The sequence below is a fragment of the Oikopleura dioica genome, chromosome 1 (assembly GCF_907165135.1).
Source record: "Oikopleura dioica chromosome 1, OKI2018_I68_1.0, whole genome shotgun sequence".
NCBI lineage: Eukaryota > Metazoa > Chordata > Appendicularia > Copelata > Oikopleuridae > Oikopleura > Oikopleura dioica.
In genome coordinates, this window is record NC_137291.1 from 1,972,885 (window position 1) to 1,991,436 (window position 18,552).

General features: G+C 38.7%; 4 protein-coding genes across 4 annotated transcripts; 3 read left to right on the forward strand and 1 right to left on the reverse strand.

The window, feature by feature from the left end:
- The first annotated feature begins 205 nt into the window (after nt 1-205).
- On the forward strand, nt 206-2,434 carry LOC145702374 (uncharacterized). The gene is made up of 5 exons (XM_081779598.1): nt 206-256; nt 359-1,033; nt 1,105-1,967; nt 2,042-2,152; nt 2,325-2,434. The coding sequence occupies exons 1-3, from the start codon at nt 227-229 to the stop codon at nt 1,351-1,353; spliced, it is 954 nt and encodes a 317-aa protein (XP_081635724.1). The 5' UTR covers nt 206-226; the 3' UTR covers nt 1,354-1,967; nt 2,042-2,152; nt 2,325-2,434.
- A 759-nt stretch (nt 2,435-3,193) lies between these two features.
- On the forward strand, nt 3,194-3,620 carry LOC145695231 (uncharacterized). The gene is made up of 2 exons (XM_081772234.1): nt 3,194-3,422; nt 3,465-3,620. Exons 1-2 carry the CDS (start codon nt 3,222-3,224, stop codon nt 3,609-3,611), a joined length of 348 nt encoding a protein of 115 aa, XP_081628360.1. The 5' UTR covers nt 3,194-3,221; the 3' UTR covers nt 3,612-3,620.
- Nucleotides 3,621-3,758: 138 nt separating this feature from the next.
- LOC145708109 (uncharacterized) lies at nt 3,759-5,187 on the forward strand. The gene is made up of 4 exons (XM_081785734.1): nt 3,759-3,878; nt 3,930-4,088; nt 4,130-4,247; nt 4,407-5,187. Exons 1-4 carry the CDS (start codon nt 3,874-3,876, stop codon nt 4,647-4,649), a joined length of 525 nt encoding a protein of 174 aa, XP_081641860.1. The 5' UTR covers nt 3,759-3,873; the 3' UTR covers nt 4,650-5,187.
- A 3,493-nt stretch (nt 5,188-8,680) lies between these two features.
- Nucleotides 8,681-15,319, reverse strand: LOC145697547 (nuclear receptor subfamily 1 group D member 2-like). The gene is made up of 10 exons (XM_081774773.1): nt 15,116-15,319; nt 13,854-13,955; nt 13,621-13,709; nt 11,712-11,923; nt 10,083-10,281; nt 9,872-10,039; nt 9,592-9,691; nt 9,433-9,549; nt 9,027-9,176; nt 8,681-8,866 (listed from the first exon to the last, which is right to left on the reverse strand). Exons 1-10 carry the CDS (start codon nt 15,216-15,218, stop codon nt 8,688-8,690), a joined length of 1,419 nt encoding a protein of 472 aa, XP_081630899.1. The 5' UTR covers nt 15,219-15,319; the 3' UTR covers nt 8,681-8,687.
- Nucleotides 15,320-18,552: the final 3,233 nt, after the last annotated feature.

Here is an 18,552-nt window from a genome sequence, read left to right on the forward strand (position 1 = left end):
TACATTCTAGACTGGCATTCTTGATGAGTTGCGAAATTTGACCATTTTTTGACTTGAAAAAAGCGCGCTCTGAAGAAGTTCAATTTCTGGGATGCGGGCACAGAGGACGGTATTAGGAGTTAATCCGAATTTGAGACGGGTTCCTAATCCACTCGTTTGATTTTGATCGCGCAGACTCAATAATCGCTCCATTCGAAAATTTTGAGAGAGCCAGAGGAAGTCGTTGATGAAGACCGCGGCTGTTATCGTTGCTTCGGTCAGTTTTATTTCTTCAGTTTGAAGTGTTTTTGCTTCAAATACTTAAAAAGAGATATTTTTTAATTTTTGCTGTGAAATCTAACTAGCAGAAATTTTGTAGGTGAAAGCTATTTCCTGTCCAACTGGCTACTACTGGAGCGGATCAACCTGTTTAGACTACGATGAATGCAATCCAACAACAACCACAACAACGACAACAACAACCACAACGACAGTAGAAACAACAACAACAAGCGATTCAGCGGTGCCAGCTTTCCCGGGACTTTGCGAAGCTGGACCGAAGTTGGCATATCTTGATGCTCTTGCGTACTGCCGCTCTTTTGGAGGAGAGCTTTTCAACCCACGAACATTGAGGGATAAACAATTTCTTTCAACGATCGAAGAGGACGTCTGGATTGGGCCAAGGGCTCAAAATGGTTTCTACCAATATTCCGATAATCTCGGCTGGGCGGATCTGAGCTTCATCGGTTGCAAGAAACCCGAAAATCAAGGATACATGGCGAAAAAGAGCTGCATCAAATACAAGGACGGCGACGAGTGCGATGAGGATCACGATTGCACCCACAAGCATTACGTTCTTTGTTCCCATCCGGGTTGGTTCGACTGCTCTCACTCGAGACCTGAAAATTTTTGCCGAGTTTTGCCAAAAGCGACGTACAATGAAGCGACAGTGAATTGCGAGGCAATGGGAGGGCATCTTTTTAATCCTCAAGATGGCCAGGATTGGGCTTTTGCGATTGATCATTTCCGTGAGGATATTTGGATCGCTCCGAAAGTAAGACAAAATTGACTAAGAAATTTCGCAAATAAAAAAGGCTTCCCAATTTTCTGAATATTTATATTTAGTTTGCAAATGGACGATACGAATTCGAAGGAAAGCCCATGAGCGCCGTTTTCAATTCGATGTGTGGAATCCGATCAGCTCTTGAAGCTCCTGCTCAACGAAAAGGAGGACCAGATGAATGCATCAAGCTCAAAAGGCCGACGAGTGCGATTTGTTCCACGACTGCTCGCACGATCATTATTACGTCTGCGAAAAAGACGGTGTTCCTTGCCGATCAAACGGGCTTGCTGGTCGCCGAAAGCGATCTCTAGAAGACCCTTGCCCAGCAGATCACACGTGTTTGAACCTCCCTGGCTTTTACCAGTGCATCCCGCCTTTTTCATGCTTCGACGGGGCTAATGGCGGATGCTCTCATATTTGCAACTCGAAGGAGCAAAAATGCGAGTGCCCAGAATGCTCAATTCTCGATTCGGACGGCAAAACTTGCATCGTCGATCCCAGTACGATCCAAGTCAGCTGCTCGTTTCATGGAATCGATGTTCGCATTTCTGATGGTTGTATTCTCCTATTGACAGAATAATATTTAGGACACCATAATGATGGAAAATTCTATGTCAATTTGAATTTTTCTTGGACACTTTTCAGGGATAAAAATTTTATTTTCGTTTTATTTTCTTTGTTATCACAATCCCAATGCTAATTTGAGTTTCTGTCAATAGTAGACTACAACCCTCAAGATTGCCTCCTTGGCCCGAATGCCGCTGCCATCGGCGTCGTTGGGACAAATTGCTGGACTGATGTCACATCTCCAACTACTGAACTAACAGTACCCCTCGGACAATGTGGAACGCAGTTAGTTCAAACTCCATCTGAACTGAAATTCTCCACCAATATCAAAATTACTCAACGAAAAACACCTCTTCAGGCAATTTAAAAGTATATGAACTAAAACAATTAAATTATCATTTATTCTTTATTTTCATTTAATAAAAATTCTAGATGGCGAATTTGGACCTAGACGTGAGCTGCTCGTTCAACTCAATTTTAAGCGTTTCAACAAGCGCAAATACGACCCAGCAAAGGGTGGAGTTCTCCGTGCCGCCAGGACGGGTATGTTGTTTTTTGCGAATATTGGAAAATTTAGAAATAAGAAATATTTTTGAATTTTATAATTTCGCATAAATTTAATTTTCACGTTATTTTTGCTCCTCCTTTTCGCATTAAAAAGGCCTTTTACAGGAGAAAGCGGCATCAAAATCGCTATCTAATGAAAATATTTCAGGGTGAATTTGAATTCATCGCCGCGTACTATTTGGACGAAGCAAGAACAAAGCCAATCACGACCGAGACGGTCATCAAGCAAACTCAGCTCTTCTTCTCTGTCCGACCAAGGAATCGCTTTTGATCAAAACATGCGTTTTTAGGGTCCGAGGATCATGAAATTCAGATTTAACTTGAGCTAAAAATCAATCAAGTTCTTTAAAATTCAAAAGCTTTGAAAAGTTATAAAATCGACGGACTGAAATTCCACGTCAAAAAGTGTCGGATTACAGATGGAACAACTGATTTTGAAATTTTACAAAGTAAGTTTAATCAATGATCATTCTAGCAATCAGTTAACTCAACGTTATAAAAACTTCAGAGAGTATCATCAATGATACCAATAATAATGATAATAACTCAAATTTAAAGAATCAAAAAAAAAGCCAACCGATCTTATTGAATCTTTATTTATGGGTTCTGCTCTCTTCGAGTCTACCTGTCCAAAAATTTATTTCAGATGGTTGTTTGAATCCCCTTGCCACCCCCTTCGCCGTCCAGAATTCCGAAGGCTGGCTGACCGACGAATTCAAACTGAGCTACACTGCTTTCCAATTCGCCGCTGGAACTAATCCAACAATGCTCGAAACAATTTGCGATATCGTCGTCTGCAATGGCGATTTCTGCGACGACAGTCTTATCAATTCTTCTTGTTAGAACAAATAAACTTCAAAGCAAGTCTTTTTCTCTTTTCATGAAATCTCATGGCAAGGGCGGCACTGCTCTCTAGCGCCTCGGAAAAAACGCTCGTCGCGCGCGAAAACCGCAGCGCGGCGCAAAACTGTATAAAAGTAAATTTTTTCGCGTCGAAAAAGCGTATTTGCGAAAAAATATCAGTTTGAGAAAAACGAGAGAAAAGATGAAATTTGCCATTTCGCTTTTGAAATTGACGAGTTTTGCTTTCGGGCAAACAGAATCGGAAGACTACAGTTTTCCCGCGGATTATCCTGAAGAGGGACAAGCTCTGAACATCCGACTTCAGCGAACTCGAACCGCGGATTTGAACCTTGGCGATAAATTGAGGCAGATTTCTCATCGGAGAAGATTGATCAACTCTCAGGTGGGTCGATTTGAGTGCTTATCGCGTTATTTTTCCATTTAGATTTCTCAAGCGAAAAAGTTCTACTTTGAATTTCACAACTACGGCTGCTACTGTGTTGCCCCGTCGGATCCGAACAAGATGAGAGGTCGACCGGTTGATGAGCTTGACAGGAAATCGGTTCTAGTCTTATTACTAATAGATGATTGACCATGACGGTCTTCATTAAAATTTTACGTCGGGTTCTCTAGAAAGATTCGGGCTATCGACTAACCATAAGCGATTTTTTATATATCGATTTGTAGAGTTTTCCTTTGGTAGATTACAGGAACTCTAGATGTTAGTTTTCTGACCAAAGCTATTTAAAAATTTTTTATATATTTTCAAAAAATAACCAAAGAAAAGTGCTTGCAAAAAACACTCCCTCTGTTACTCCTGCGCCTTTTCCGACTACAAATGCGATCCGAAAACCATGGGGTGAGATTACTTTCTCTCTTTCCCCCCCCCTTCATGACCGTTCATTTTCAGCTATCGTTATAAAATAACGAGTACATCATCCGGAAACCAAATTCAATGCACAAATGACCCAGATTCTTGCGCTTATGCTTCGTGCATGTGCGACAAGGGGCTTGCTGAAGATCTGGGCACGCTGCTCATGAATGGAATTCAGCTCAATTCTACCTACAGGTAAATTCCGATAGCGAAATTGAAGACTAACAAAAAGCAAGGGAGTATGATGGGGCAAAGTGTACTTCTGACGTCAGAATTCCGGAAAATAACGATTCTGGAATCAACGAAGAGAAAAATAGAAATGAGGGATTCGCGAATTCAGTAATTGACCAGGCAGTAACATCAAGGAATCGTTCTAGAGATGAAAATAGCAAAAAAAAAAATCGAAACTTTGCGACATTTTTCGAAAAAAAACGACTAAATTTTTCTTGCGCGAAATTTTTTGAGTCTCGCTATCTCTAATTTTTTAATGCGAAAACCAATAAGACTCTCAAGAACAAATCAAGCTTCTCAACCGACATTCCCGAAGGCGTCTTCTTCGACGATGCCTCGACCAGTTCTTTTTCCAGCAATTCCGAGCAAATCACCTTCTTGAGCTCAGATCATCAGAAAACGAATCACAAAGAGAAAAAGTGCTGCGGTCAGTATCCAAAAAGATTCCCATATGTTGTCGGCGGAAATCATGAGTGCTGCAAAACGGGCTTTTTGGAGCATTTAAAGCCAATCGGGACTTGCTAAGGGAAATTTCGAGCGATGACAAAATGGATTTTTTTGTAAATATCAAAACTAATAAATTTTAGTAAAAAAACAAAGAGTAGGGTGGGCAAAAATCTCTGACGATCCTGAAAGCTCAACGCTTTTTGGGGTCAAACCAATAAGAGATAAGTTTTTGGGAAATAAGCGAATCAAAATATGAAAATAATCTCTTATCCAATCAGACGCCCTCATTTTTTTTTTGCGATTAGCCAATCAGATTCTTCCATAGCGGTTTTGCTTTTTTGCCATCAATTAGCCCACCCTATCGATTTTTTTTATTATAACTTTTCAAAATAACTGGAAAGCAATTTCAACATGATAATTTGTAAGTATCATCTGAACCTAACTGTACATTCTTATTTTGCCAAAAAACTGCGCTTTGTTGGAAAGGAAGGAAAAAGAAGGCCACTTTTTGCTCCCACAACGAAGAAGTACAATTGAAGACATAGAAGAGAACAATCAGAAGAAAATTTTTCAAAGGATTTTTTTCTTGATAATAAATTTCTCTTTCTCAGCTTTATTTTTTTATGATTTGATGATTTTGGAGAGCAAGAAGAGGAAAATCAGGAAAATAAGATTCGAGGACGAGATGTTCTGAGCGCTAGAATTTGGCGATTCTGTTGTTGTCCATCCACTCCCTTCCTCATTTCTTTTCAGAGCTAAATTGAAGGGGTAATCCTTAATAAAGTAGTAGGGGGTTATCAGTCAGGCAGCCCATAAGCCGAAGCCTAACCCAGGGGCTATCCCCCCCGGTACCCCCTTAGGCCTAACATGTGTAGGGGGCTTCCCCCCGGACCCCCAAGTAAGCACTCCTTGTCTCCCAACCCTAGCCACTAACTAAGAAAAGGGTTCAAACGAACAGGCCTTTTTGGGTGCCCGACCGATAGCCCCGCAACACCCTTATTAAGTGTTTCATAAGCTGATTTACCTATTGGTTGTTGATTCTCGCAAATATGTCTTCCGGGCCCAAGAACCTTCGCTCGACAATCGAAATCAAAAAGCGCCTCTTCTTCAGCTTTCACAACCTCCACAAAGCTGTACTTTCGGCAGTCAGCATCGCAAATTCTATCATTACAGAACAGTGCCGACTGCGCTTGAAAATATTTTTCGAAACAATCTTCAATTTTTTTCTTTACTTTTTCTTTAAAAAAATAAGAAACAAACCTTTCTCTGTATTTTGCATCTTTGAGTCTGAGAAGAGCATTTCCTGTTTGAGCGAAAAAAGATCTATTTTCAAATTTCTGCCTTTTTTGTATTTTTAATCTTGACGAAATTATGAACTTTGTTGCCGAATTGGTGAATAGGTTTTTCGAGTATTTACGGATTTGGCGACAAAAGCGCTCGACAAATTAAACGCTGAAGACGCTTGTCTCGTTTGTTATCATAATTGTTAATCGCTTATCTTTTTTCAGCAGCGTCTAGACCGGGTTCTTGAGTTTTTGTATTTTGAAAACCCGCTGATGACGCCTTATTATGTTCTACTAAAACACATCATTTCGAATACGCAGGTTTCTGTTGAGACAACAACTCGGACAGTGAAAGTACTTGTCAAACATTCAACAAAGCGGCTTTTCAGGGTAGACAATGGAGCAGAGTTCAAAACATAAAACCCCGTCGAAAGCTCTTTATTAAGGATTTCCGGTGTTTTATTGATCAGACTCAAGAAATTTACCTCGAATTTCGATTATTTTCTCTGTAACTCCATGTGACATTCGAACTACCCGTTATCTTGTGAGAGTCCAAGATGCAAATTTCACGATTAAAAGATATAAGACGGTTTTTTGAAGCTCTTATCGAAGTATTATTGTTATCATGGTCATCCAAGGGTCTTAATTGGCAGTGCGAATTCGCATTATACAAAAGTAAGACAACTTTTATGGCATTTTTTGTAAAATATTCCATTTTAATCGACGATTTGGGTAATTATTAAAGGGCACCTTTGAGGATAAGAAGCTCAATTGATTGCATTTTCAGTCAAACATGCTAAGAATTGTCGATTTTCGGCTGACACTGACTATGTCGCCGAATGTCGCCGAATGTCGCTGAATGTCGCCGAATGTCGCCAAAAAAAACAAAAACAACATGTTCTAGAAAACTTCGATTCCTTGTCATAAAATCGTTTTCTTATAGAATACTATTATGATCGTTAAAAATGTAATTTTAACAGAAATTAGCATAAAACTAGCCATAAGAAACCTAAACTAAACATCCCGTCAAGAAATTTTTGTGCGCTTCGCGCCTGGATAGAAGGAAACTCAAAAAGTGAGTCTGTCAATTTTTGCGCCTCCGTCATTTTCTAAAACGAATTTATTTTGATACCGAGACGTTTTTTTTATTTTGAGGCTATTTTCAACAAAATGGCGACATTCGGCGACATTCGGCGACATTCGGCGACATAGTCAGTGCGTCCCCGATTTTCAGCTCGAAAAAAAGAACAAAAATAACAGGCAACATCAGGAGTAATGCAACTCTAACAAGATAACAAGGAGTTCTTACATCCATTCTGCAAACAGTTAACAAAGCTTCATCCCTCTTTAGTCAAGTTATTTCAGAAAAGCTTTGTTAATCTTGAAGAATTCAACCGTTAATAAAAAATGAGCGGTTGTTACGAGTAAAGACAAAATTACGCTCCGAAAAGAGCCATTTTGTAACACGGAAAATATGTTTTGTGGGTTACTTGATGTAAATTGCGCGGTCTGGTTTTTGACTCATGATAGCTGCCGTGTTCTCTGTTTTTAGGAACAATGATCCACGTCGTGTTGAACATCCGTCGCTTCCTCGAGTTCCAAATATCATCACATCAAATACATTCGTTTTTAAATAGTCATCCAGGGAACGAAAACATCAGTTACTTGATTCAATTATCTTCAAAAGACGCCTTCTTTGTTTTCATTATTAGTCAGAAACGAAATCGGCGTTCTTCTGATAAGCACAAATTTTTGAGTTAAAAGGACGGTAAAATATATTTTTGAAATCGAAAAGCATTTTTCACGGCCTCAATTCGATAAGAAACGCTTCGGACGTGCTCAAGACTCCCGCTGCGCGACTCAACCTAGACTGAACTGCCGTGACTTTTTGCCAGAGGCTGCTGAAATTTTTGCAACCTCGCGAGATCGAACGCGACCTTGCGACCTCGCACCACGATTCTTTCTTTCTCTTTCACTTGAGTTGACGTTTATAGTAATTAAAATTTGATGGATCATTTTGGAACTGTGTTTTCGTCAAAAATATGTTTTTGAGTGAGTGAACAAAATTTGTTTTTGACAAAAATAAGGCCAGAGATTGAAATGCTCCAAAACTTTATTGCACGAAAAAATAATGGATAGAATTATTCGTCGAAATGGAAAACACGTAATTAAGACCTGCTCAAGAACCCTGGGCTGATAAAAATCTTATCACAATGTCCTAGGAAGGCTGATCCGAAGAATGGAAGTCGCGTTTGTTGTTGACAAAATGGAGTTAACAACCATCCTGGGCGAATGGTTGGATTTGATCACGAAAAAGAGCTTCCCCGAATGCTTGCATCTTTTTGTGGCGGATGAAAACATCACTAATTCAAGAATATTTACGGTTTCTCCGAGTTCATCAATGAACTCCGCTGCTGATGTGTCTTTTGATTTTCTCAAAACACAAACCAACGAGTAAGTTTGTTTCACCACAACTATCAAATAATCCATGTTCAGAAATGACTCAATAATAATAGAAAAAAAAGAAGTTGAAAAAATTTTCATTAAATACTTTATTTTCAATTTCTCAAATCGGCAAAAAGAAAAATTTTTGTACAGGAGCTTATTTTTTGAACTTGATGATTTTTTTTCTTATCAAAATGAACTTCGCAGTAGTTTTGGACAGACAAGGAAAGTTATCTATATTTTCATGAATTTGGTTTTTTAAATAATTTTTTATGAATCTAATGCTTTTTCTGGGTACTTGTTTAATATCGCGATATCATAATTATTTTGAACTTACAGTTGGAGAAAATTTTTTTTTTCGTTTTTCTTTAATAGTTGTAAAATAAATTTAAGAGTATAAATTCTCACTCGAGGAATTTGAATGGATTAAATATTGAGAAGGAATTTTTCCAGCGAAGATTTGCGGAATCATCTGGTTGATATCGATGTGTTCGTGGCTCGACTGTAGTGTCTGTAACTGCATCAGGGTGAGCTTTTCCGAGTGACTGTAGTTCAGTTGTCGCAAATCTAGAAATTTGGTTCGAAAAAGAAGGAAGCCTTATTATTGGGCAAAAATGGAAGTGAATTTCTGAATGACCAATGAGATTGCTGTATTTGGCCTTCCGGCCAATCAAAATCCTGATCCATAAAATCACTTCCATGTTTTTGTTGAACCCTTATTATTCACCTCTTAGGAGCTTGAGCGTTTCATAGAATCGAATCTTGGCGGTGTTGGACTGGAGTCGTTGCTCTTCGACGATGATATTCAGGTTCAACGCTTTGAGCAGTTGATTTTGCAATGTTTCCACGTCGTTTGTGTATGATAGCCCGGCGCGATCTGAGAAATTCACTTTAATTATGCTCCGTCTTTCAGCGCTTGAAGGTTCATTTTTCATTTCAGCTGTTTTCTGGTGAAGGTAAAAGGTTTAATTTGAACGAACTATTCATGCTTGATTTTTAGATTTATCGAAGAATTATCAACGAAAAAAGCCGGGTTTAAAGCGAAAATTAGACTTTCCAAAATATTTTTCCAGCCCATTAAAATGATTATATTAGCCAAAAAGGAGGACACCGGCCGTCTAGAAAATTCGTACCTGCTGAAATGAGGGCGATGGCGGAGAAAATCGCAAGCTGGGTTTGAGAAAGCTTCAGGTCGTGGAGTCGACGGGCGTATTCGTAAAGCGCGTCAACAAGGGTCTCGACGTTTTTTACTAAAAAAAATTGAGCCTTCATCTTTTCGAGTCAGCACGAACCTGTATCGAGAAGATCTTCCTTTGTATATCTCCTTCCGTCAGCAAAAACCAACGTAGCGGATTGAGGGTCGTAGAGGGAAGAAAATCTTGTGATGATGACCTTGAAATAGAGTTTAAATGACGATCGATTTTACGAGGCGAAATTTTCGAAAAGCTTGCAGAAAAAAAAGTTAACGACCGTAATAAAGTCATGGTATGATTTTAGTAGACTTCTCGAATAGCTCAGCTTCAGCATTTTTCTCGACTATTCACGCCCAATTATTTTGAACTCTTTTCTTACCTCGAAAGCGCCTGATTTCATCAATTGAACTTGATCGTCTTGATCCAAAGATCGAAAAGAAGGAATTCTCGTGGCGAAGGCGACAACTTCCCGGACTGCTGGGGAAAATTGATCTGAGAAATCTTGCCAGATCTGTTGGGCATATTCAAATCCAAGCGGAAATCGTCGCTAAAAAAGCATAAAAAACTCGTTTCAATTTTCTCCTTCCAACCTCGTCGCCAGTAAAGATGCGTAAGACTCCCTCCTTGGCATGATTTCTCCTGGCATTTCTAGAGACGACAGCTGTTGAGCCGACAAAGACGACTTTCTGCGTCAATTCAAATGAGGCAGTGTGCGCTTGTTCCAGCTGCTCCGCGATTTGCTCTGCTCCCAAAGTTGCTTCAGTAAATTGCTTCATCTTTTCGACCATCCTGAATCATCATTTTAGTTAGGGTTAGGGTTCGGGTAAAAGTAAGGGGAACTTTAGCGAAGAAGATGTTTTTTCCGCTTTAGAAATAGGGGTCGTCTTATGTTTATTTTACGTAACCAGACTGTATCCAAAATCAAACTCGGCTAACTCAACGATTGACAGTCCATTTCAAGGCCACGGTCTCGCGTCTGCCAGAAAGGCCGAGTGTTACTGTAAGGGACTGTACTTGCGCGCTGATTTCAAAACTGTGCCCGAGTCACCCAAATCCCCTCAGTTCGCGCGCTGTTGTCCCAACACGCCCCGGGCAAGAGCAGCATTTGCCTCTGTCACACATCGACCCGGTCTGGTAGATAAAAAGACTGGTGCAGTAGAGAGATAGAGACGCAGTAGTCAGGTGAAAGATTAGCCGAGTTGAGACAGGGTATAAAAGGTGAACCCTGGCGACCCAGCAGGACGGGGAATAATTTAGCAGAGGCATATTTGGTCAGATCGAGGTATTGAAGTGCAGGTTAAGAATGGAAAAAGACGGACTTTTTAATTAGCGATGCTGTTGAGAATGCATCGAAAACAGAATCGTTTTGAATAAATTATTTGGACTCGGTTTCTGGTCTCAAGTTTATGTTGTGACACCCTTATTTTCAAGCCTCGGGGTTAAGGGTCAGAGGTGGTGAGGGTTTGTCTCTTTGTCATTGTGGTTTAAAATAAGGGTATCACTATAGTAAATTCTGAAATTAAATAAGCCTAACTACGTTGAAACTATCGGGTAGAATTCAGAAGAAAAAAGGAATTTTAAGCCTCCTTCTTTTATTACTTTCCTCCCAAAGAGCAAATTAAGATCGCTATTAGAGCATGACGGCTGAAAAGAACTCACGTCTGCACTTTTTTGGAAGACGACGGCGATTATATAAGACTGAGGTAACAGAAGAATATACGCATTCTATTGATACCAGCGCGACAAATCCTGAGAAATAAAATATGCATACTTTTCAATTCACATTTTTCATCAGAAAAGCCCGGAAAAAACTACGAAGAAAATTATCGCCGATAATTTATCGGGAAGCTGTTGTTACTAAAATATGCCAAGAGGCCTTGGGGCGACAAATTGCGTTCCAAAATTACCTCTTTTTATTCTTTTTAATTTTTATTTTTTCATTAAAATCAATTATCCCGGTTTTAAAAAGAGGTCACTTTTTGGAAAAGAGGTCAAAGAGGCGGGTCAGAATATTTCTTCTTTCGAATATTTGCTCAAGTTGCGCCAGTTTCGTGCAATTTTGAAAATACGGAGCTTTGGGAAAAACGACTTTTGCTAGACAAATATACAGTAAAAAGACGATAGACGATTTTGATATTGCGACTGGATAAACATGTCTGCCCTTGTGAAGCTCGGGTCAAACTCGGGTTCACTTTTCTACAAATAAGGGGGTAACTTACATTTGCTCCTTTCTGTTCTGAATCATCTGGCTTTTAACCTTCTTGGGAATGCGTCCATATTTCACCGCGTCTCGCGACATGCCCACATCGAGACACTTTTTGAATCGACAGTATTGACAGCGGTTGCGGTTCATTCGGTAGATCTTGCACTGGCCCTGCTTCGGACACTGTCGATACGCGTAGTGATTCGAAATGGTTCGTCTGAAGAAGCCCTGAAATTGACAAGATGAGGTCGCTTTTTTCGAGATTTCTGACATGGAATCGACAGATTTGAGATTTGGCGATCTCGTCTGGGTCAGTTTTTTGGGCAAAAAAATCTATTTTTTTTTTCAATTTTCCCTTTTTTTTTCACCTTAAAAATAGCGTTGAGACACCCTTATTCAATTATTAAGAAAAGGGGTCCCTTGCTTAAGGGTGTCAACATCTTAATTTTTGATATTTAGTCAATCGATCAAAATCGATGTTGACACCCTTAAGGAATTTTTGACAAGGGCTTTTTTTGATTAAAATAAGCCAATAAGAAGGGCGTGATTCTGACCTCGTGAGCCTTTAACTTATTTTGGTGACCCGACTCGGGTAATAAAATTCCTCCCAGATCGACTATTTTATAGCTGGTTTTCTATGCGATCGTAAAATAAAATAATTTCATGCTCCAAAAAATTGAATGATAAATAGGGTAAATCACTTATATTTTCCACTTTTTTTCTTGCTAAGTAGAGTAGGCATATAATACCTTTTTATAATCCCCAGAAGCTGAGGATCATTTTGACTATTGATAGTGGGGGGTCATCTCGTACCCTGAGGCCATTTTGGTACCCCGGAAGTCCCAAAATGTGGCCAACTTCGGAAATTCGAATTTTCGAGGCCGTAACTAAGCTTTTTTGACGGAGCTATCTATACCAGCTTGTTGCTCAGGCTCTGACGGTCATTTTGAGGGGTAGAAAAGTATGTCCCGGGCTACTCTAGAAAGTGGTGGAGGTGGTGCAAAGCTGGGGTCAAGACCGGAAGTCCAGCTAAAATGAACTCTTACGTGATTTAAATACAGTAACACTTTAAAAAAAGCAACTGTAAATACATAATTGGTCACCCGAGGTCAACTTGGGGTCACTCGGGGTCATCTAAGGTCAAGATTTAAAAATACGTCTTTAATTAAATAACACCCCCAACTTGACCCCAGATGACCCCGAGTGACCCCAAATTGACCTCGGGTGACCAATTATGTATTTACAGTTGCTTTTTTAAAATGTTACTGTATTTAAATCATATAAGAGTTCATTTTAGCTGGACTTTTGGTCTTGACCCCAGCTTTGCACCACCTCCACCACTTTCTAGAGTAGCCCGGGACATACTTTTCTACCCCTCAAAATGACCGTCAGAGCCTGAGCAACAAGCTGGTATAGATAGCTCCGTCTAAAAAGCTTAGTTACGGCCTCGAAAATTCGAATTTCCGAAGTTGGGCATATTTTGGGACTTTTGGGGTACCAAAATGCCCTCAGGGTACGAGATGACCCCCGACTATCAACAGTCAAAATGATCCGTAGCTTCTAGGGATTATAAAAAGGTATTATATGCCTCTTCTACAAAGCCCAAAAAAGAGCTCAAATATTAGTGATTTACCCTAATGATAAATCAAAAAGGCGAAACAAAAAAGCTCGTCGAAAATTGTAGGAGTGTCTAATTTTTGATTTCGAAATTTTGAACTTCAGAAATCAGGATACAGTTAGTGTCAATTTTTAAAGTCGGCGTCTAGATGGGAGGCGGAAGATTGTGACTGGAAGGATTGCAAATATCGATAAATTTCCGATTGAACTGACGCTATCGTGTTAACGCAATTTTACGTAACGAAACGTAATTATGATACACAGTAACCTCGAGCTACCAACTTTGGACGCTGGGCGCGGTTTCTTACCTTGCAACCTTCGCAAGATTCGACTCCGTAATGAACTCCTGAAGCTTTATCGTTGCAAACTCTGCATTTCATGTCGAATTCATCGTCTTCTGAAAACAACAGTTACTTACAAGCAGGCCTCAAAACGAAAGTGGGTCTCTTTAGAAACGAAGCGTTTCCGCTTTTTTAGGTTCAAATAAGCGAACCCAAAAGAGGGTTCATGATTCAAGAAATCTAGGGCAATTTTAAATTACCTGTAGAAAGATTGTTGGTGATTTCTTGGCCGATTTGGTACAATCGCTCGATGTCAAGTGGCCCATTTGCGTTGTACTGCTTTCGTGAGTCTTCCATTAGGTCTAATATAAAAATTAAGAAAGGAAAGCATTCAAGATAGGATATTATTATCGAAAAATTTTTTGGTTAGTTTTGAAAGATTGGAAAAAAGTGATTTTTGAAATAAAGTGATTTCTTTTGTGCATATTTTTACCTAAGGGCGTTATCAGCATAAGACCTTATAGAAATATATGAATAATATTGTACGCATTTTTAAGTAAGCGAGTACTTACGCCGGTCGTAAAATTCTGGACTCTGTGAAAAGCGATGAAAAATGAGATACAAGGCAAAATCGGAACGCGAATAAAATTAAAATAAAAAGATTCGGAGCATGATTTTTGACATGATTAAATTAATATCAATTTAATGCGCTTGATATATTCAAATTCTTAAGGACCCCCCCGTCAGCTTTTTCCTTCGAAAAATTGAAATTTTTCAAAACCCTATATTTTTGGTTCTCAATGCGTCTTAAGCTTAAACTTGGTGTATAAAGTTGAGCTGAGGAAGTTTTGATCAAGAAAAATCGAAAATTTTACCAAAATTTGGACTTTTTCGTCATTTTTCCGCAAAAAGTCCAATTTTCAAACGCGATTTTGAAGGTGTTAGAGTCAAGATAGACCCCCAAAAAATGAAGCCTCAAAATCGTTTTTGATCCGTAGAATCCATTTCCGGGGTCAAAATTTCAAAATTCCGAAAATCGATTTTTTGAAAAAAGCTGACGGGGGGTCCTTAATTAATAATTTCTTGGTAATGTTGATGTCGTGAGATATTTTTTTGAGTTTTCCGCTCAATAATCTAGTGTACTCAATTTTGGCGAGTTTCCAAAGGAAGAACGCTTTAAAGAAAATAACCCCTAGTTGTTTTGTGACCACGCGTAGAAAAAGTTGAGCGGATTTGAAGTGAAAACAAGCGAGGATAACTGTTTTCCTGCGGGTCAGAAGGCCAACGCCCAGAAGAAAATAAATTATCAAAAATCTTAATAAAATTTTTCTCAAAAAGATTTTGACGGATTATTTTAAAATACTAACATTGTAGGTCAGAATTTCAAACTATTAATTCCAAGAAAATTTAAAAGCAATTTTTACTAAGAATTTTTGTTTAAAATTATTTAATATTTTAATTTATGAAAAAGTGAAAAATAAAGCTAAAATAATTTCGGGGCGAAAATTCTGGAGAAACTCACCAATAGTACTGACGCACTCTCCAATGCTGCCAATTGGCTGGTCCGTGATCATGGCGCTTCTGTCGAACTTGATCTGTGCGAGATTGCTCATGTGGTCGGTCATCTTTCGCTTTTCAAGAAAGACGCTCTCTCTGGACGACACGCTGCTGGTTTCGCTGTGGCAATTATTATCTGGTTTAGTCGTGTAGTTTTCAGTTGACCTCATTTTGTTGTCTCTTTTGGCTCTTGTGGATTTCTGCCGCGAGACGGATGAGCCGCGGCGCCGGGGCGCCCTCTCAAACGACCCTCCGCGACCTATATTCGCCAAGGCAGCCGTCACAAACGCGAACTTAACCGAACCCAGCGCTCCTCACGCGAACCAGCGACCAGCGAAACCCCCTGACCCCGAAACTCAGGTTCAATTTCAAAATCGATCTCTTTCAAAAATTCATTGAATTCAGATCACGTGACAGTGGGCTCAAGTTGTTCATAAAGGTCATAATAGAAAAAGTCATAAAAAATCTTTATAAATTGACCTTATTTTTATCGCTATTAGTAACATGTCTATTTTTGCATTTTTAGACACTCATAAATAATTTTGCCGGCGATCATTCTTGATTATAGAAAGTACCGTTTCCGCTCACTCTTCTGAAATAAGTAAGATTGCTTTTTGTTTAATAACAACCGGCTGATAAGACCGCGAAAGCAAGATCCGAAATGTCCGAAACCAGATGAGGGAAAGCGCGAAAGAGGTTGAAATCGGTTCGAATGCTTTTCTTGATGATCGAGTTCATTTCTGATGCTTCTTTGGTGTCATTCATACTATGGAAACAACGTTTTTTCATCTCGTTGAGGTCTATCTCGACTAATTAACTCCCAAAATCGCATAATGCAAATTTTGGAAATTGGACTTTTCGCCGAAAATTGACAAATTTGCCCTTATTTTGGCAAAAATATTGTTATTTTTTATGGTCAAAAATTTCTCTAATCAAGTTATTGAAGCAAATTTAACCTGAGGATGCATTAAGAACCAAAATTATGGTGTTTTTAAAAATTTTCATTTTTCGAAAGAAAAAGCTGACGGGGGGGGGGTGTCCTTAATTATTCGATTGGAAAGTCTAAAAATGCGAATATAGACTTTATTGAATAGCGGGAAAAATAGGTCAATTCTGGACGTTTTTCATTATTTTTATGACTTTTGCGTCAATAAACCTAAATTTTCGGCATTTTTAAGTATCACTATTTCGTATCACTGTTTCGTATTTGTCTTTTGAATTCTTTCTTTTTTCTTCTAGGCAAAAAAGTCAACTCGTTCGAACTTGCACGTTTTCCCTTCCACTATCTCTTGCTCGTGAATTCGCGAGACGTCAAAACATCGATATCTCCATAAGTCCAAAAAATCAGCATTTTTCCCAAGCGATAAAATTGAGTGCAGTAATGCCAAAAGATGAACCGGTTACTAGCTAAAAAACGCTGATTGCCGGTGCGGTAGTTTTCAATCGACTGGACGAGGGTCGCTCAAGTTCGGCTTTCGGAAGAATAAGATTATGGTTTCCAAACGCGGCAGGTCGACGTTTTTTGACCTTCGAAGAATAGAGAGACTCAAGGCTAAACAACAGGGTGACCTTACTTACTTGCATGAATTTAGAGAGAAAGCGAATCGTGTCAAACAATTCTCTCGAGTCTTTTAGATAATCAATAAAATTAAGGATCGCGCGAGAATTTTGGTTAACAACAAAGACAAGAAATAATTAAATTTATTTCATAACTATAATTTTTGTCATTATTATCAAGAAAAAACAAGCTCAAAATTGATTGCAAAAATCAGCAATAAATGATAATAAGAAATATTTTTTTACAAAGTTTTTTCATAAATAATCGTCTATTTTCGCCGCTGTCGCCGTTTCTAAAAGAAATATTCTGACAAAATAAAAACCAATTGAATTTGCCTTTCTCCGAGGTCGTCTTCCTCCCCCATCAGAATTATTCTCGCGACCGGCTTTTCTTTCTTCTCTCCTATTCTTCCGTTTTTCTCGGCGGCCTTTCATGTTGTCCTGAAATTTTTTTTTTTAAAAATTTATTTTTTTTCAATTTACGAAATCGATTGGCGGCAATTCATCAGGTATCTTCCACTTTTTCTCATCAAAGTCCTCATTTTTATCCTCTTCAGTCTCATGATCATTATTTTTTGATTCTTCGATGGATATGCTGCCTCCAGCGAGAGGAGGAAAATTTTCTTCGTTGCTTTTTCTCTCGACTTTCTCCTCGACGTATTTTTCTTCAGATTTGCAGCACTTGGATCCCATCTTTCAAATGTCAAGTTACAAATTTGGGAGCTGCAGTAATGCTGCATATTTTTATGGAAGATAAATGGTAGACTATCCTACTCTAGGAAGATTTATTCTGAAAAAGTAACTCATATCATATGAGTCATGTGAGATCCTACGTTAGGAAATTATAAATAAAAAAATTGGTTTCAATAGAAAAATATTTATTCTCGCAGCATGTTTGAGGGATCAAAAGTATCAGCGGAAATTTTGCCTTCGTTCGTACTTAAAAAAATAATTTTTATTATGGAAGTCACTGTGGAATGATTTTTAGCGACAGTAAATATCAAGTTACAGAGAGAGAGACTGAGCAAGAAGCGGCTTTAAGGGATCCCCTCCCGATTTGAAAAATATCATCGAGGGCTTTTATGTGATATATTTTCGGAATCTCCGCTGTCTGGCGATCATTTTCATATATTATGTCAAAGGGAGTCCGTCACGTGGTAACCCGTGACACAGCTTTGAAAATGGCTTATTTTAACGAAAAATTTTACTTAGTAAAAATTCGCAATTTTTTCGACTTTTCAAAGTCGACATAATCAGATGAATAAGAGCTCTTTAGAAAGCTTAGAAAAAACTGAATTAGAAAAAAATAGATTAAATGAAACATCTAACCACTCAAAGGCGCTAGAGAGCAAAGAAAGTCGAAAAAATGGCAAAAATCAGTTAAAAAACATCTTGTTAAGAAAAATTCTACAATCCTTGACGGAATCACATGCCTGTACTAGAGATTGTAGATAAGGGAACAAGGAAGACAGTTGTTATTGATTTAGGGCTCTATCTAAGAGCAGAAAAAACAAGTTCGATTTTGAAAATGGCCAAAAATGGGGTTTTTCGCGAGTATCAATGTTTTCAGCCCGTCTTTTCTAGGTGTTTCCCCTTATGAAAATTAATTTCTGTACTAGAGTTTGTTCCTTAAAAAACGGGCTTCAAAATGAGCCTTTATCCTAGTTAAAAGCTCAGCCCTAAAAAAAGTAGTTCGGAGTCAAAGTTGACGAAATCGGGGGGGATCCCTTAAGCGGCACGATTCATTGACCAATAAAAAGAATAAATAATGGGTTAAACACGAGAGTATTTTATTTTACAGTCTTTCAACTTTTTCTTATGCTCATTCCATTTTAGTTTTGCTCC

What these genes read in the sequence shown, in the direction of transcription:
- LOC145695231 (XM_081772234.1), top strand. Translation starts at nt 3,222, where the DNA reads ATGAAATTTGCCATTTCGCTTTTGAAATTGACGAGTTTTGCTTTCGGG. An exon ending in GAAGATTGATCAACTCTCAG is followed by an intron (nt 3,423 to 3,464) that starts GTGGGTCGATTT and finishes TTTTCCATTTAG; the next exon opens with ATTTCTCAAGCGAAAAAGTT.
- LOC145697547 (XM_081774773.1), bottom strand. Translation starts at nt 15,218, where the DNA reads ATGACCGACCACATGAGCAATCTCGCACAGATCAAGTTCGACAGAAGC. An exon ending in CAGAACAGAAAGGAGCAAAT is followed by an intron (nt 10,282 to 11,711) that starts GTAAGTTACCCC and finishes ATGATGATTCAG; the next exon opens with GATGGTCGAAAAGATGAAGC. An exon ending in CATCGCCCTCATTTCAGCAG is followed by an intron (nt 9,177 to 9,432) that starts GTACGAATTTTC and finishes TGAATTTCTCAG; the next exon opens with ATCGCGCCGGGCTATCATAC.
- LOC145702374 (XM_081779598.1), top strand. Translation starts at nt 227, where the DNA reads ATGAAGACCGCGGCTGTTATCGTTGCTTCG. An exon ending in CGGCTGTTATCGTTGCTTCG is followed by an intron (nt 257 to 358) that starts GTCAGTTTTATT and finishes GAAATTTTGTAG; the next exon opens with GTGAAAGCTATTTCCTGTCC. An exon ending in ATATTTGGATCGCTCCGAAA is followed by an intron (nt 1,034 to 1,104) that starts GTAAGACAAAAT and finishes ATTTATATTTAG; the next exon opens with TTTGCAAATGGACGATACGA.
- LOC145708109 (XM_081785734.1), top strand. An exon ending in CAGCTCAATTCTACCTACAG is followed by an intron (nt 4,089 to 4,129) that starts GTAAATTCCGAT and finishes ACAAAAAGCAAG; the next exon opens with GGAGTATGATGGGGCAAAGT. An exon ending in ATTCAGTAATTGACCAGGCA is followed by an intron (nt 4,248 to 4,406) that starts GTAACATCAAGG and finishes AAGACTCTCAAG; the next exon opens with AACAAATCAAGCTTCTCAAC.